Here is a 16,132-nt window from a genome sequence, read left to right on the forward strand (position 1 = left end):
GCAACAAAGCTTATGATTATGAAGGTTATAATATCCAGCTTTTGTTGAAAAGATGTTTTTTCAGAGCCTATAATTTGTAGTTCTGTTGGCGTGAAGCCTTACAAAAGTTTTACTGCTGAATGTCTTATTTATAGGGTAAATTTATCCCTTCATGTAGTCAAGGTGTCATGTAGAGACAACTTAAGGTGAGATATATTGCTTCCATAACACTCCCTGCTCTTGAGCAAATGCACCTGACTATAATGCTACGTCATGCTCTGAGACGGCAACCTCATGTTTTTCATACCTTTCTATCACACAAGCACACAATGATGCACAATGCTTTGTGTGTAATGACAATGTTTAAGTGAGACTGTGTAACTTGTGTTGAACACAGCGGCCGTGTAACAATCATGCCAGAATAGTTGACCTTAGAACAAATAAGAAGGAATATTGACTAATAGTTACACAATATCAGTCTATCAGCTTTACCTCATATTAACAGACTAAGGGCCATAACAATTAGCAAGGCTTTAAGAGGGGGAAAAAAAACTGAGTGTATATTCATTTACAAGGCTGCATTTCATTAATTAGGAACTAAACTTCCCAATCATAAGACAAATAATGTGTTAGGTGTCTTATTTTAATACCCAAAGTAACTTGAAAATTATATCTTTTGAATAACTACAGCTGTCATCAAAGACCAATGCAAAACATACTATCCACACAATCCTGGAATATATATATGGGAAAAATAAAATATTGATTTGAATTGTTTTGCAGCAATTATCGCAGGATTAGTTTCAGTAACCTGTGAGGTCTGGATTAAAACAAAAGACTTAAGCACTACGGAGTCCCAGTTGGACTAGAAAACATCAGTTTAATACTAGCAAACTTGAGTAACGGCTTGACTAAAACCCAAAGATGCAATATACAATTACAGGTAAGTAGCGTGATGAATGAGCAGCAGTGTTAAACCTGCTGGGATTAGCAGAGCTTCATAAAGCTGGGCAGATTTCCTCCTGTAGCATCTTGTGTGTGTGTGTGTGTGTGTGTGTGTGTGTGTGTGTGTTTGTACAGGGTAAAGAGACTGCTCATTCTAGCCGTGGAAATCAGACAGCATTAAAACTTCACCTGAGGCTGACACCAAGCGTCTTGCTTCTATGGAGCTTCTGTGTCCCGGGCCAAGTGAACCCCGTTCGGGGTGCCGAGGAATGTGCATTAGCGTCGTCCCGTGTGAGAGTCAAATTCACCTCAGGTGCACCTCTACGGTTTCCCTTCCCCCACTCCAACATCCAATCCCACAGATAAGGTGCCATTTCCCAGCCTTACCGTAAGCTTGGAATGTGTAACAGAGGAGCCATCTATCACAATTGTCATTTTATACATTTAAACAACACTGGCACGTTCGAAAGTAATTTGTAAAAGTCATGCTACAAGGCCCACTGCAACCCGTAACACTACTGAACAGGGACAGGACACACAATGCCGGCAGACAATCATTTAATCTTTAAGATTATGTCATCTGTATAAAAACATCCAGAGGAGAATGCAACATACAACAATGGATTTTACATCTTAAAAGTTTACTAACATGCATTAAGTGCCAAAAGAGTGTGATAAGCATGTCTACTTTACAAGTTTGACTCTTTCTTTCAAAACTCTAAACTTGGGATTCTTGTTGACCTTCTTGTTGAAGAGCACTAGCACCTCCTCCTCTGATCTAAAATTCCTTTCACCAGTGAAAGAGTAGTAGGCTGCCAAAACCTGCAAAAGATAGATAAGTCCTTAGCATCCTATTAAACCACAGACGAGTCTTATTTTGAACAACATGCAGGGTTTAGAAATTAAATGAAAACACTCTGTTACCCACCTTTTTCCTGAGTTTCTTCAGTGGCAGTTCCTGGTCAGCTGATGCTCTCAGTACTGCTGTGATGTTTCCCTTCCAGTTAAATTTGCCTGTAAAGGTGTTTAGAAACATGAATAAGCTTTCAGTATGGAAAATAGAGAATAATTTCCTCAATGTCAACAACAGCAGCAACACTGACCTCTGCTGGCTTTATCATTAATCTACAAAAGGTACATCTGTCTAATGTTACCTTTAGAAACGGCTTGATCCTCAGTCTCCTCCGATATAAGAGTATCAGCGGCCTCCGTTTCATCAACTGGGGGGGGGGGGGGGGGGCGCAGTGATAGTCAGAATAGTAAAGTAAATCCTGAAATACATACTTCAAAACTTTTTAAAACAAGATGTGTGAAAAATGAAGACACTGGATTTGAATTATGCTTTCAAATGCATGACCAGGACTGCACAATGCACACAGGGGGATGTTTTAATATTTAAACATTTCCCCCAAAGTCTTTTTTACCTACATTTGGTAACTCTGTAAATGTGCATTTATAAGTTACACTACTCTTAAACACAAACTGACTTACTCTTTGCTTTCTTGATGGATGTCTCACTTTCAGCACCGTGCCCGTTCTGCTCGTCATCTTGGTCTTCATCGCCCTGCTTCCTCTTCCTGTCCTTTTTTTTCTTTCTGCCGGCCTGCTCTTCCTCTGGCTCCTGTGGGACTGCTTTTTCAGCACCTTTCTTAGCCTTCCCATTCTTTTGCTGACGGGCCTCTTTACGCTCCCGTTTGTTCAGCTTCTTCTTCTCGACGTTTGCTTGGCCATTCTGATCTCCATGGCCGTTGGTGTCCACTTGGACTTCAGCCACTGTCTGTTCTTTTGTTGGCTGGCTGCCCTCCGGAGCCTGTCAGATGTTTGGTGGAAAACGAAAGTCGTTCAAGAAATTGGAAACAATTATTTTCTTTCATTTGTGAAATTTATTACAACCACACAGCAGAAGAAAATCCATTCAAAGGAGAATACTGCTGCCGTGTTTCTTTTCATCTCTTGGCAACATTTGCATTTACAAACAACAAAATGAATCCAATATTAGAACATCAGGATATATTATTATCTGGTTAAGATAAAGTTTTGGTAGCATGTTGCTAACACCTCTGGAAATCACTTCTTTTGAATTTCATTCTTTTGAATTAAACTACACTTAATAAAACTGGTTTTGTACTTTATCTGCTCTATGATAGCAGATTCATGTTTACAAGAAACAGTCAAAAATAAAACAAGAGTAACTTGTAAGCAGAGCAACTTACATTGTCAGCTGTAGCAAGTATGTCCCACACTTCATCGTGAAGGCTGGTGTTGGCTATTTTAAGACTGTTTCTCATCCAGTTCTGTTGAAAATAAGACAAAAGGTTATTAGTTTGTTCATACAAGTCTCCTGTTCTACACAAATTACACACATGTTTCCCTTCAGCCACCAAAAACTCCTACTAGGAGGATGCAACTGACTACTAGATGGTCTGAGGGACAGAATTTGCATTACAGTTTTAAATAGTACGGACCTGAAACTTGGCCTTCTTTCTCGGCACGTTGTCATAGGCACTGACTTGTCCGAGGACGTCTTTCAGCTTTGCACTGACTCCAGGTTTATTCATGGCTTCATGGACTCTCTTCAGAAAAAGAAATGATTCGAAAAATTAAAAGAAAACACTTTCCAGACACATAGAAAACGTGAACAGAGATGGGTGTTGTTTCTCTGTTTTACCTGGATCCACTGCTGCTGTTTCACATCTCCTTTGTTTGCCTTAGCTTCGTAGCCTTTGCCTCCGTACTTCTGATCTTCACTGATACATTTAATGTGGTTTTTGTAATCATTGCCCCTGTGAAACACACAGACAAAAATTTTGCACATGCAAGTAATGTTAGCCCTGCATGTTTGGAGGCCAAGCGGTCACATCAAGCTAGACTGGATGAACAGAGAAGGAGAACACATAGTCTGGCCTGCAAGGGTATGGCTGCTTAGTGATAAATCAACATACGGTGTATATCGCTAAGATACTCGAAGACATCTGAACCAAAGAAAAGGATGGAAGCATGTAGAAGTGTGGCATCCTGACTCATAGATGATCTTTGTGTGTAACCATGGCAACCAGACATTGTGACCGATGCCCTGTGTGCTCCAGTATGTGTTGGAAGTGACTGCAATGGACCTGCTAAAGAGAGACTTACATCAGCTAAAGTGACAACAAGCTTAAAAATGTCATCCTCAAAGCCAAAGAGACAGAAAGTTTTTTTTTTTTTTAATAGACAGTGCCATAGCAAATGGGCTGACAGGTATCTATTTGCTTTTCTGGCTGCAACACTAACAAACCGATGTGTTTGTTGTGCAATGAACGCATTGCTTTTGTTAAAGAATACGATGTGAAAAGAAACTACAAGTCAAATCACGGCTTGTTCTCTGTCAGTTTTCCTGCGGGGAAGTACAGAGACCGCTAACATCTTTTCATCAACTTACAATCAAAGTGAGTCTAGCTTTTCTAATGTGAAGGGCATGTTGTTCCCATGACAAGTTCCATGAAAGTCTCAGGGTTGCCCTGATTACTTTGGGGACTTGGGGAACTATGTTGAAATAGTTTGTGATGATTCAAACAGGCTTCCTTTTTGTTAGTTTGGATATTGCTTCACTGTTTTCATCTTCAACAAATATACATGGATCTGCTATAAGCACCTTATTTCTACTTGGAATTGTTTTAAATATGTCATAAACAGTCCTATACTATATTACTCTGAAAATTGATAGCAATGTGAAATAGAAGCACGTGATTAGTTTATTCCACGTGATAATACATATGTTTAATGTTAAGGGTTTTTTGTAGCCATTAATTGAATAAATATTTTGTGTGGCCTTTGAGCACCCAGCGGTCTTCTGTCCGGCCATGTTGCTGTTGAGTTTAAATCGGGAAACACTCCGTGATTACTTACCAGAAGTCCTTTCCACAGTCGATGCAGGACAGGACCTGACACCCCCGGCACATGTTCACGTGTTTATCAACCTGAGCCTTCTTCAGGGATTCACCGCACGCGTTGCAGGTGAAAAACACCATTTTGAACCACTCCTCTGGTTCAAAGCGATAAATGTAGCTCAACTGAATCGCTTTACACAATGTGTCGCTGAAACCAACGGTACCAACGTGTAAACCGAACTCGGTATAATCCTCGTGCGAAAGCTGTTACAAGCTAACGTTAGCCAAAGAAGAGTAACTACTGCTATCCAAAAGTTAAAAAAAACAAAAAACGTTTCTAGAAAAGTATTTAGTTAGAAATACCAGATGATCAGCAGACGTCAGCAGCTGAGTTATACTTGCTTTGTATCTTTGGCGCATTTGAAAACTAACACTCGCCTGCTCCGTTCCATTCCTATAAACTTTTCAAAACACACGTGACAACGCCAACACTTCGGAGCTACATTATTTATCTTCCGAGTGAAAGTGTAACAAAGGAACTGTTGTGTGGAGGGTGTAAACGACTCTCATATAATGCTTTGTATAGTTAAGAAGTGAATTGTGGCTTTCAGTATTTATTCCAGTTACAATAACTCGACATGTTTCGGTATCTTACACTATTGTTGGTTCTAAATGTATTAATAACCATTCATTTAATCTGCTAAATGTTTAAGCGGCTCCAAATACGAGATGTACCAGGAAGTGATGTAATGTTGTGACTGTCGAAAAGTGACCCATCATCCAAATATAAGGTAGAAGCCTTTAAAGCAGGTTTGGACTTCTTTTTTTTTTAAGCCTGTTATCACTGAACCACGAATAATTAGGACTAAATATTGGTTGTAAATGTCATATTTTGTGCAGCACTGCTGCATACCACGTAACTGCTGTGGTTGGTTAGCATAGCTTTGTGGTTAGCTTTACAGTTTTCGTCCAATTTTTGCATGGGTGGTCTCGTAGCACAAGCTCTTTGGATTCTGCGCAGTTGTTTAATTATATATATATTATGAATATTGTTATTTTAAAAATGTTGCCACCACTTGTTGGCTAGCTGTGCAGGGGTATGAACAATGAATCATGTTAGTCACTCGTTGGTTTTGACTTGTGTATCCTTGGCTCGCTTTTTGATGGAGGAGTTGGAGCTGAGAGGTCCAGCTGCTGAGTGACCATGGACACCCTGTCCAGCCACAGCTCCTACCTCCTGCAGCAACTTCAGGAGCAGAGGATACAGGGGCTGCTCTGTGACTGCATGCTGGTGGTCAAAGGTGTCTGCTTCAAAGCCCACAAAAATGTCCTGGCAGCTTTCAGCTCCTATTTCAGGTGCCTTTATGTAATTTTATATGTAATATAGACACATCAAAAAGTTTTGAGACTGCTCCTGTTGCATGTGAATGGTACGCAGCACTATAACATGCACAGAGCAGCGGGAAGCTATAAATCCCATGAGTAAGTATTCCTAAGTTTGTTGCTGGATCAAAATTGGCACTAAATTACACACAGTTTCACCATGCAAGTGAAGATTGAATGCACATCAAAGTTTGTGTACAATTTGGGAAGTCAGCAACGGAGACCCTTGAAATGCTTCTGAAAATCTACAGCAATGGCGCAATGAGACAGAAGAGGTGTTTTGAGTGTCTCTGCTTTTCAAAAGGGGCAGAACGTCCCCGTCCCTGAAATCCTGCACGTACTGATGCCCAAGTGACGTAACTTGGAAAACATACTCACAAAGATTATTGCTTCCCCCTGCTCCGTGCACATCGTAGTGCTGGGCACTGTTCATACGCAACAAAAGCAGTCTCTGAACTTTTTTTCACCCTCGTATCCTCATCATGTAGCTTTCATCGTTAATCATTCTGAGCTGTTTTAAAGTAAGCAAATGTGGGACTTTGGTATTTCTAGGTCTTTGTTCCAGAATTCCCCCAGTCAGAAGAATGAGGTATTCAATCTGGTTATCCAGGATGTCGGTGGCATCGGTCAACTATTGGACTACATGTATACATCCCATCTTGACATCAACCAAGACAACGTGCAAGCGCTCTTGGACATCGCTCAGTGTTTGCAGGTTCCAAATGTGCAGAGCATGTGTAATGCTTTCCTCAAGCCTTGTCCTGCACCAGTGGAAATACCTTCATTTTCCCTCCCAGGCATGTTGGGTTCAGAGCATGACTGCCTTTTGGGGAGCAGTCTTCCTCACGATGTTGACCTCCATTGTCCTTCAGAATCCCAGAGGCCTGGTTTCAGCAATGACATGGATCACACCAGAAGGATGCCAGTTTCTGTGCCTAATAGCAGCTCAAACTGTGACATAGCTAGCAGCTCTCAGGCACCTGTAGAGAAACAGCTTGTTCACGGATACAAGCTCCGTAACTTCTACAGTAAGCAGTACTTCAAACAAAGTGCAATTCAGACTAATAGTGCTGCCTCAAATCAAGGCCCAGGCCCTTTGGTGGTAGTGGAAGAGCAGCAATGTCAACTTGGGATGAGCCAGGGAGACAACAACACCCCTGTGAACTCAGGAAACACAGTTCAGCCTAACCCACCTTGCACAACTATAGGAGTGGAAAAGAACCCTGTCTCCTCTTTAACACCCTCAGATAATTTAAACCCCCCCAACTCTGAGTCAGCAGACTCCATGCTCAACAAACCAGTGCGGCCAAAGAAGGCTGTATACCTAAAGAAATATAACTATCTCCGCTCTCAGAAGGCTTTGGAGGAGATGTGCACTGAATCAGTCATTGAACCGGTACTCAGCTGTCCCAAACAGAGTCATCAAGAGGAGCCTGTTGTCCAGACCGAAGCTCCAGAAGCACCCGTAGAAGGCAGCACAGGTCCTCAGGGGGCTCCTGAAACAGCAGCAGAGGAACAACTTCCCAGTCCTCCACCTGTGAACCGAGAGGAGCAAAGTCTGACACCTGTGCCAGAGCCAGCACCGCCAACAGGTCACAAGCAGTATTGTTGTGAGGTGTGCGGGAAGATCTTCAAACACCCAAGCAACCTGGAGCTGCACAAGCGCTCACATACTGGTATTTTCTTGTTTTTGATTGTTTTAACATTACACATGATATTCAGTAACACAGTGGAGTTAAAGCATTTGGATTTATTGTAATATTTTTAGACACAAACCTGAACTTTGTGTTACAGGTGAGAAGCCCTTTCAGTGCAATGTTTGTGGAAGAAACTTCTCACAGGTATTTTTTTGTTTTATTCTGATTTGGCAAAGTATTTGTTACACAGTCAAATTCTATTGAGATCTACTGATTTTTGTTTTACAGGCGGGAAATTTACAAACACACTTGCGGCGACATTCTGGAGAGAAACCGTACATCTGTGAGTTATGTGGTAAAAGGTAAAATATTTGTATTATTTTACCATTCCCCTATCCTTTGTTTAGATATTTTGTTGTGTTTATATTTTGTTTGTTGTAAGCTTTTATCTCTGCGTTTACTAAGAAAAGGCGCTTTATAACTTCCAAAGCTAGGCACTGTGCATTATTGAAGGCACACCTAATAATAATCTTACAATTTTTACTATACTGTCTTCAACCATACACATAAATATATTTTTCTACGGTAATTGTAGCTGCATATTGAGGCAATAATAAAGAATTGGCTGTATTAACTGGAAAAATGAATGGACTTTACAATTATAGCATAACCGTTTCAATATGATATAATACATTATATTTTTTCCCAATAGTAACAGCCACAATAGTTTCTATTATTTCCTTTTAGTTGAATAATCATCTGTATTTTCCAGCTTTACTGCATCAGGTGATGTTCATCGTCACAAAGTGGTTCACACAGGAGAGAAGCCACATCTGTGTGACATATGTGGTCGAGGTATGTGACATCTATCAAGATTAGCAGTAGTTTTCATTATTTCGTTGATAATCTAAATCTCTGTTTTAACTTGGAAAGGTGTAATTCTTAAAGTGAACCTCTGCCAATGCCTAATAGCAGCTAGTTACTTTTAGTGGGAAATAACGCATTGTGTGTGTAAGACAGATATTTTCATCGCTACCTTTTTTGTTTAGGATTTAACAACTTGAGCAATCTCAAGGAGCACAAGAGGACTCATGCAACAGACAAAACCTTCACCTGTGACCAGTGTGGAAAGTCCTTCAACACGCACAGAAAGCTTCTGAAGCACAAGGCTCGCCACGCTGGGGAAAAACCACACAGCTGTGCAACCTGTGGTAAGGAGCCTTCTCTGTTTTAACACTTTATTCACTTTCTGATTTAGTGGAGTCCACAAGAGACATCGATCCATAAAACAACTGACAATCATATATTAGGAATACAAAAACATCCAGATTATTGCACAATAATCTATTTTTACTCATTGCAGCTTTAGATGAGCATGAAGGATTTGTCTGTATTGTTTGAATCTATTTTTGGTGTTCACGCCTGTCACAAATAGCTCAATGTGAGCATCCGTTTAGAATGCTATTGGGCTTTAGTTCATTTTGTTACATTTCTTTCCCAATCTGTATGAATAACCACCAGATATGAATGTCAGTCCTCAGACGTTGTGCCGTTTCTGACAGAACAGATGGGCTCCTTTTTTTAATAATCAATCCAGCTGGTAACACAGGCAGTGTCACGGCTCGCACATTACTCATGGTTTATGCACCTTTTTATACTTCGAGTCCATTTTAGGTATTTTATGTGTATAACTACTGCAGCGATGGAGTGCTGGGCTCTGAGCTGACCTACAGCTTTTCACGGTGTCTGAATACATCCTGTGTAGAGCTGCTGCGGCCATCCTGTTAACATGCTGCTCACGCTTTGTGTAAACACAGTTATTGCATTGTCCTTACCTGGTGAAATTAACAAAACTAAAGGCATACAAATTTTTGACTGCACGTTGTCAACCATTTTCAAAATTTAGTTGGAGATAATGTCCACACAGTGTTTTACATTAAAGATTTGTTACTGTAGGGAAGTGCTTCATTGGCTCAGGAGACCTCCAGCGTCACATACGATCACACACTGGTGAGAAACCCTACATCTGTAATACCTGCGGAAAGAGCTTCACCCGTTCTGCCATGTTGAGGAGACACAGCAACATGCACTGCAAGGGGCCTCCAGTCGACAGCTCGGTTACCGTCAGCTCTGAGCAGACGCATAGCTCAGATGGAGAGGCCGCGTTCCCCAAAGCTGTTAGCCACAGTAGAACTCCTGCTGCTACCTCTGAGCAGCATTTCTCTGCTATGATCCACCACACGGGGTTAGACAAACCCTCACCACCTACTCCTTCGCCACCACAAGTAACACCACATATAGAGACTCCACCTCCCAGCATGCAGCTCAGCCCAGCATCTACCCCTCTTCCAGAGCTGCGTTCTCTGGTTCCCCATCACCTCCTCTCATCCAACCACCAGGAGAGAAGCACAGCTGTGCCTGCCACAGACCGCATGAAGCTGACCAAACCCCACGTGTCTCAGGAGGCTGTGTATGGTCCGTATGTGGAGAACGGGAACATGTCAGTGGACAGAGGCCTGGTGGGGAGGCCCTACCTGCCTCCCACAGACAATCACTGCAATTCCCTCACAGGGTCTAGCAGACCCTATCGGTCTAGTGAAGGCCAGTTTATCTCCAGTGTAACTCTGTGGGGCCTGGCAATGAAAACTCTGCAGAATGACAATGACATGGAGCAGTAAAATGTTGCATCCCCTTCAGATTATAAAAGCATAGACAGATCAGTGGGTGGGAACTTTTCAAGGATTTTTACGCAGTTGTTGAATTCGATTTTTATCACCTGGATCATGATTGGTTAAAACTGACTTAAATCACAGAAATGTTAGCTCTTCAGAGGAAGCAAGCATAAAATGATAATTTTACGAATTATTTATACCTGAAAATGTGTGTTTAGATTTGCTGATCCTAAAAAATTAAATTTAGTGCTTCCTAATTTTAGTGATGATGATGATCTTATGGGGATAAAAACTGCTGCTGTGCTGCCTTTTAAAGTACAGAGTCATGTTTTTCTGGTCACACCCCAGTCATTGATCTCACAGCAGGTGTTGAGCTTTTGACTTCTAGAGGAAGACTCTCGCTATCATATCACTGATTAGGGTGTGTGGTATAATCAATGACAGCACAAAGCTTAAAAGTTTTACTATCTAGTTTGACTATAATGGACAAACATCCCAGGATCCATCACACCAAATAAAAAACAACATTGTTTTACTTTGTACATACTGCACTGCACTTTAAAATGTAAAACCGTATTTTTAATGATCAGTGTCGAATATCAATGTATTTTATTCATATAAGAATAAAAGGAATATCTTCAGTCTATTATGTGTCTCATTGTTATTCAATGGAAATAAAACTTATCATATCACTTCAGGTTTCCAGTAGCTGGGTTGCTAAATAAATTTAAAATAAAGACTGTACACTGAAAGAAGAATGTGTTTATGTGTCATGTGGCAAACAAATTACTAATTTTAATGTAGCTTTATTATTATAACCTATATTTGTAAATGAGGCTCAAGATCAGCAGGTACTCAATATTATAGGATCAAGATTTCTTTTTTTAAACTGATCATGGGAGCCCAAGGTTTGAGTTCTGATGGAACATGTTTGTAACTTCAAACACATTAAGTTTTGCTAAGGGGCCCTGTGACTGCTTTGGGCCCCTGGTTCTGGGTGACTTGTAGGTCCATCCAATGATACACGTGTTACAGTCATTTGGTCCACCAGATGACCCATTATACTTTCTTTGAGTTCACAATGTTGACAGTAAAATGTCTATATAAGCTCTGCCCCACTGTCATTGTGCCTTTTAATCTTTGCATTGATATACATTGTGGGTGCAGCAGAATGATGCTCCTACATCCACGTAAACAGCTACTGCGCAGCTAAAGCTTGCGGTTGTAAAGTGTCATGCTGTCAAATAGACTACAGAGGGAGCTGGTGAACCACATGTTACAGTTCGTGAAGGCGAAGAAAAGTTGAGCAGAAACTGAAATCTCTGCAGATCTGTCAGGTCACCTGTCACCTGACATTCTGGCAGGATACCAAATCTATGACAGAGTGTAAAACAACATAATGTGCATACAGTAGTAGCATGTAAGGCCTGTCCACTCTGATCATGCGTCTCAAGGTATAAACAGTGCTGATTGATCGATTTGGTTTTATGGAGACTGTTTGTGAACGTTGGTCACAAGTGAGATTCACACTCACCGTATGTTATGTAAACATTTTGCAGAGCCACTGTAGAATATGAAACAAGGAAACGTTCCACTGAGGAGACGGCATTTGCCACAAGATAGGCTGCTGATAATTGTCCGTCATTGTCACAACATAGAGGCCCTGTTACTCCATGCCTGCTGGATTAGTTGCCGAGCAACACATAGGATACGTCTGTTATCACGGTGTTCATTTTCCTTCATTGCCCTTTCCAGCAGTCCTCCAAACTATCATGGACAAGAGGCAGGAGCTCTGGGTAGGAAAGTGTACTTGACCCTGAAGCACCGCTCACACCCTGACAGGAGTGCCAAACACTGTGTGTCAGATATGTGAACACAGTGGGAATGTCACATTGTTGTTGAGTTTCTTCTGCTCCTGTGATATAACTAGATGAGGAGATTTTTTTTTGTGTGATTTTTCCTTCGCTGGAAGCTGTGAAGATTTTCCCACATGAAGAAGTTACTCAAACCGCAGTCAGCTTGAGCGTGTTGTCACTTCACAGCAGATACCAAAGTGTGAGAGTGTGAAGAAATCCCTTCTGTCCTTCACAACATGGAGGCAGAACGCAACAGCACACTAACACCAAACCTGGTTCCCAGATTTCATCAAAGTAAATCTCCCCGTTATCATTTAGCATGAGCTACTTAATATTATAGTATAACAGGAACACTGTGCAGTAACATGGACATGATATGCTCCTTTAGAGTAGATTGTATATACAATATATAAATATGATCCTAAGTTACCTAAAACATATAGTCCTAATGTGTTCCAGCAGGTGCTGCTTGTATACCTTTATATCTGAGTAATGCTAATTATTTAGCTTGTTATCTTTTAGCTGTATGTCGTTCTGTAAAGTTCTCTACATGTTGTGTGCAGTGTGAATAATATACAAACTGTTTTTGCAGTAAAAATTATCGTAATTTTTAAATTCAGCTGTTCACCCCTACAATGATGTCTGAGAGCTCAACAGCAGAAAGTCAGTTACTAAAAAACATTTCATATTCATATCTGGTAGATGAGGCAAAATAATGCTCAGTATATCTCCATATACTATGTCAATTATACTTGCAATACAAAGTACTAGGATAATAATTTATACTTGCTTATAATATTTGTATATTTCATATAGAAACAAAAGTGCTTCTTGATTATTTATTACAAAGTAATAACTACCGTTGTGTTAATCCGTCCCTGCAAGATGAGTGACTTTAAGGGTGAATCCTCTGTGCCCATGACTCCCCTCTTCTCACACCATCTCTCCTGTGTCGCTCGCTCTCTCTATCATGCTAAAGTTAATCCTGATTATGAATGCCGTTTAACTGGTGCAAAATGAGACACAGCCTAATGCCATTTTACGCAGAAATATTTCCAAAGCCCGTCTTTTGTTCCAATATCTAATCATGTTTCATTGCTTTGTGTTGTCGCAGAGCTACGCGGGAAGGTTTAATTAACGAGTGTGAAATATATAAACCTGCATCATATTTGGCTGACTGTGACATTTGCTTGCAGAAAATGAGCAGTCACGTTCAACCTCAGGCGAATATTTGATATTTTTACTGTTTTTGTTTTTTTACCTAAATGTACATTGATTGTTTGTCTTAACATTTTAAAGATTCTGTTGAATTTTTGTTCCAACAAAAATCCCTCATTCCTCTCTTTCTGCTCCTGTGACTAACAAAACAAAAACTCAGTTTGAATATCATGGATGTTTTTGGATATTCTACCTGTTCTGAAACACTGTTATAATTGCACTTGTGGCTGCATCAGCACCAGGAGATGTGGACGTGTTCTGGCAGCGGTTCCAGCCGAGCAGTAATTGCTGTGGAGCTGCGGCTTGTTGCTGTGTTGGATGAGATGGATAAGTGGCTGACCTAGTCTCTGTGCTATAATTCCTCTGTGTCACAATATAAAAGAGACTTAAACAGAGGAAAAGAATGGTGATTGTTCTTACTGTTGCTCTGCTGTCTCTCTCTGTTCGGTTTCTTACTGCTTTTCTCTTCTCCTTAGACAGAACCTGCTCAGCTCCAACTGTTCAGATGGCCTCTTAGCCTTGTAACTCTGTTCTAAAAATTAAAATAACCCTCTGTGAGAAAATTGAGAGATGATTGGCTACATCTGGGATCCCCTTGGGTAGGCTACTTTTTGTCTATTTGTGGATTGTAATGTCCCCAGCATGTTAAAGACGTGGCAGCAGCTCTCCACCATGGGTGTGTTGACAGGAACTCGAGCTTCAACAAACCAAAATATTCTCAGGCAGGAAAAAGAACCAGATCCTCTAGATGAGCATAGAACAGAGTAAGAAGAAATATTGTGACATTTTGGGATTTACAGTTATCTTCTTCATTGCAGAGAGTTTGACAACAGAACTCTTGTCTTTATGTTAACTATGGTACCAGAGCCTGGAGATAGTTAAACTTAGCTGAGCACAAAGACAGGCCATAAATTAATAAACAAATGTGATAAAACAAGTAAACTGTTGAACTTAAGAGGAGATTAAGAATTGTGTTACATGTGGGGAGAGCTCAGCTAGCTGTTTTCTGATCCATTTCTTTGTGCTATGCAAACCGGCTAACTGGCTGAAGACAACTGTTTATATCACTTCATCTAGCTGTACCACAGCTGCCATTGTTAGAACTACATTTAAAAACAAATGTTTTACTTCAACGTCATCACACTAGTCGCTGATTGGTTTTCCTCTCAGAGTGGCTGAGAAAACCTTTCCAGGGTTTCCAGAAAGCAGCAGTTTGGAACCAGAAAACTAATAAGAAGGAGTGACTTTAGCGAATGACACCATTTTGACTTTGGGGAAATAAATTTGATTGTTAGATTATCATTTTATATCAGTTTGGTGGAACAAAACAAATTGTACATTCTGTTTGTAAAAAGTTAGTTTAGATGCTTTATGAATTAGAATACACTGGCAAAACTGTCTCAAAGCCACCTGCACTGTTGACAGTGATGCTTTCTTTAAATTACCTAAATCTGCTGTCCACATATCAAACTGTACAGTCAAAGCAAATGGAAAGCCCACAGGAAAACCTATGGACAAGCCTCAGCTCATTATGTGAAACAGATTCTAAGAGGATGAAGTGCACATGAGAGACTTTGTTCCTCTAGTTCAGATCCTTTTGATTTCCTGTGGTGAAAATATTAGTCAATCAGATCCAGTGATTCTCTAATCGCTTGGACAGAGCCCTTCAGGCAGAGTGTGTGTTCATATATGTGTGTGTGTGTGTGTGTGGGTGTGTGTGTGTGTGTGTGTGTGTGTGCGTGCGTGCGTGCGTGTGTGTGTGTGTGCATGTGTGTGTGCATGCGTGCGTGCGTGAGTGAGTGAGTGAGAAAGAAAGGGAGGGATGGGGGGGGGGAGACAGTACTGAGAGGAGAGAAAATAAAAGCGGAAGGGACGATAGAAGAGATGTTGTAAAATTAGCCACGCTGTCAGAGCAGTTTGCACTTGGCTTTAAAGGAATTGTCATCAGTTTAGCAGAGTCAGGGAAGCCCCCCTCGCTCTCTATCATCTCGCCTGCAGTGAGCCTCAGGCTTCCTCTCTCCCTCTTCTCTCTCTCTCTCTGCCTTGGCAGAGACTCATGAGATGACAAACTTCCCCAGCTCATTGGGACCTGGATAAATACTACATTCAGACAACCAAGGATCATCACACAAAGTTACCTACAGTATATGTGTGTGTGTAAGTGAAAGAGAGCATGCATGAATGAAGCCCTTGTTGTTCCTGGTTGTCACAGATTGCATAATGTTAGTCACCAAACAGTGAGTCACGTTTTCAGTGGGTGAGTGCTTTGACTTATTTTGTGGGACTGCTGCTTCTGCACAATTATTCCAAAGTTTCAAAGGTAGCAAGTGGGTCTGTCACACACCACAGCATTTAGCTCTTCAAATGAACCTCTGTTTTTGGACTACTGGGGCATAAACTTGACTATTTTTGGACTATTAGGACAGTTTAGATAATTTTTTTTGTATTTCCATCTAATGCTTCTTTATACGTCCTTTCCACATACATTTCAGAGGGAAATAAGATACTTTCATACTCTACTACATTAGTTTAACAGTTGTAGTTGCTTTTAAGATGGTTTGACACACAAGACAATA

At 40.8% G+C, this 16,132-nt stretch overlaps 2 protein-coding genes across 3 annotated transcripts; one reads left to right on the forward strand and one right to left on the reverse strand.

The window, feature by feature from the left end:
* Positions 1-1,465: 1,465 nt before the first annotated feature.
* lyar (Ly1 antibody reactive homolog (mouse)) lies at positions 1,466-5,268 on the reverse strand. The gene is made up of 8 exons (XM_069151522.1): positions 4,810-5,268; positions 3,593-3,707; positions 3,390-3,497; positions 3,138-3,218; positions 2,416-2,734; positions 2,079-2,144; positions 1,853-1,938; positions 1,466-1,746 (listed from the first exon to the last, which is right to left on the reverse strand). The coding sequence occupies exons 1-8, from the start codon at positions 4,929-4,931 to the stop codon at positions 1,609-1,611; spliced, it is 1,035 nt and encodes a 344-aa protein (XP_069007623.1). The 5' UTR covers positions 4,932-5,268; the 3' UTR covers positions 1,466-1,608.
* Positions 5,269-5,540: 272 nt separating this feature from the next.
* Positions 5,541-11,122, forward strand: zbtb49 (zinc finger and BTB domain containing 49). Of its 2 annotated transcripts, none has more exons than XM_069145465.1 (8): positions 5,541-5,600; positions 5,960-6,146; positions 6,726-7,849; positions 7,968-8,014; positions 8,099-8,172; positions 8,583-8,665; positions 8,860-9,021; positions 9,767-11,122. In XM_069145465.1, the coding sequence occupies exons 2-8, from the start codon at positions 5,995-5,997 to the stop codon at positions 10,486-10,488; spliced, it is 2,364 nt and encodes a 787-aa protein (XP_069001566.1). In that variant the 5' UTR covers positions 5,541-5,600; positions 5,960-5,994; the 3' UTR covers positions 10,489-11,122. The 2 variants fall into 2 exon arrangements, with proteins under 2 accessions (XP_069001566.1, XP_069001623.1); XM_069145522.1 differs by having other exon boundaries at positions 5,546-5,581.
* The last annotated feature ends 5,010 nt before the right edge of the window (positions 11,123-16,132 follow it).

The sequence above is a fragment of the Embiotoca jacksoni genome, unplaced genomic scaffold, assembly GCF_022577435.1.
Source record: "Embiotoca jacksoni isolate LCO1_2020_lvr unplaced genomic scaffold, fEmbJac1.0.p SCAF_1, whole genome shotgun sequence".
Classification (NCBI taxonomy): Eukaryota; Metazoa; Chordata; class Actinopteri; family Embiotocidae; genus Embiotoca; species Embiotoca jacksoni.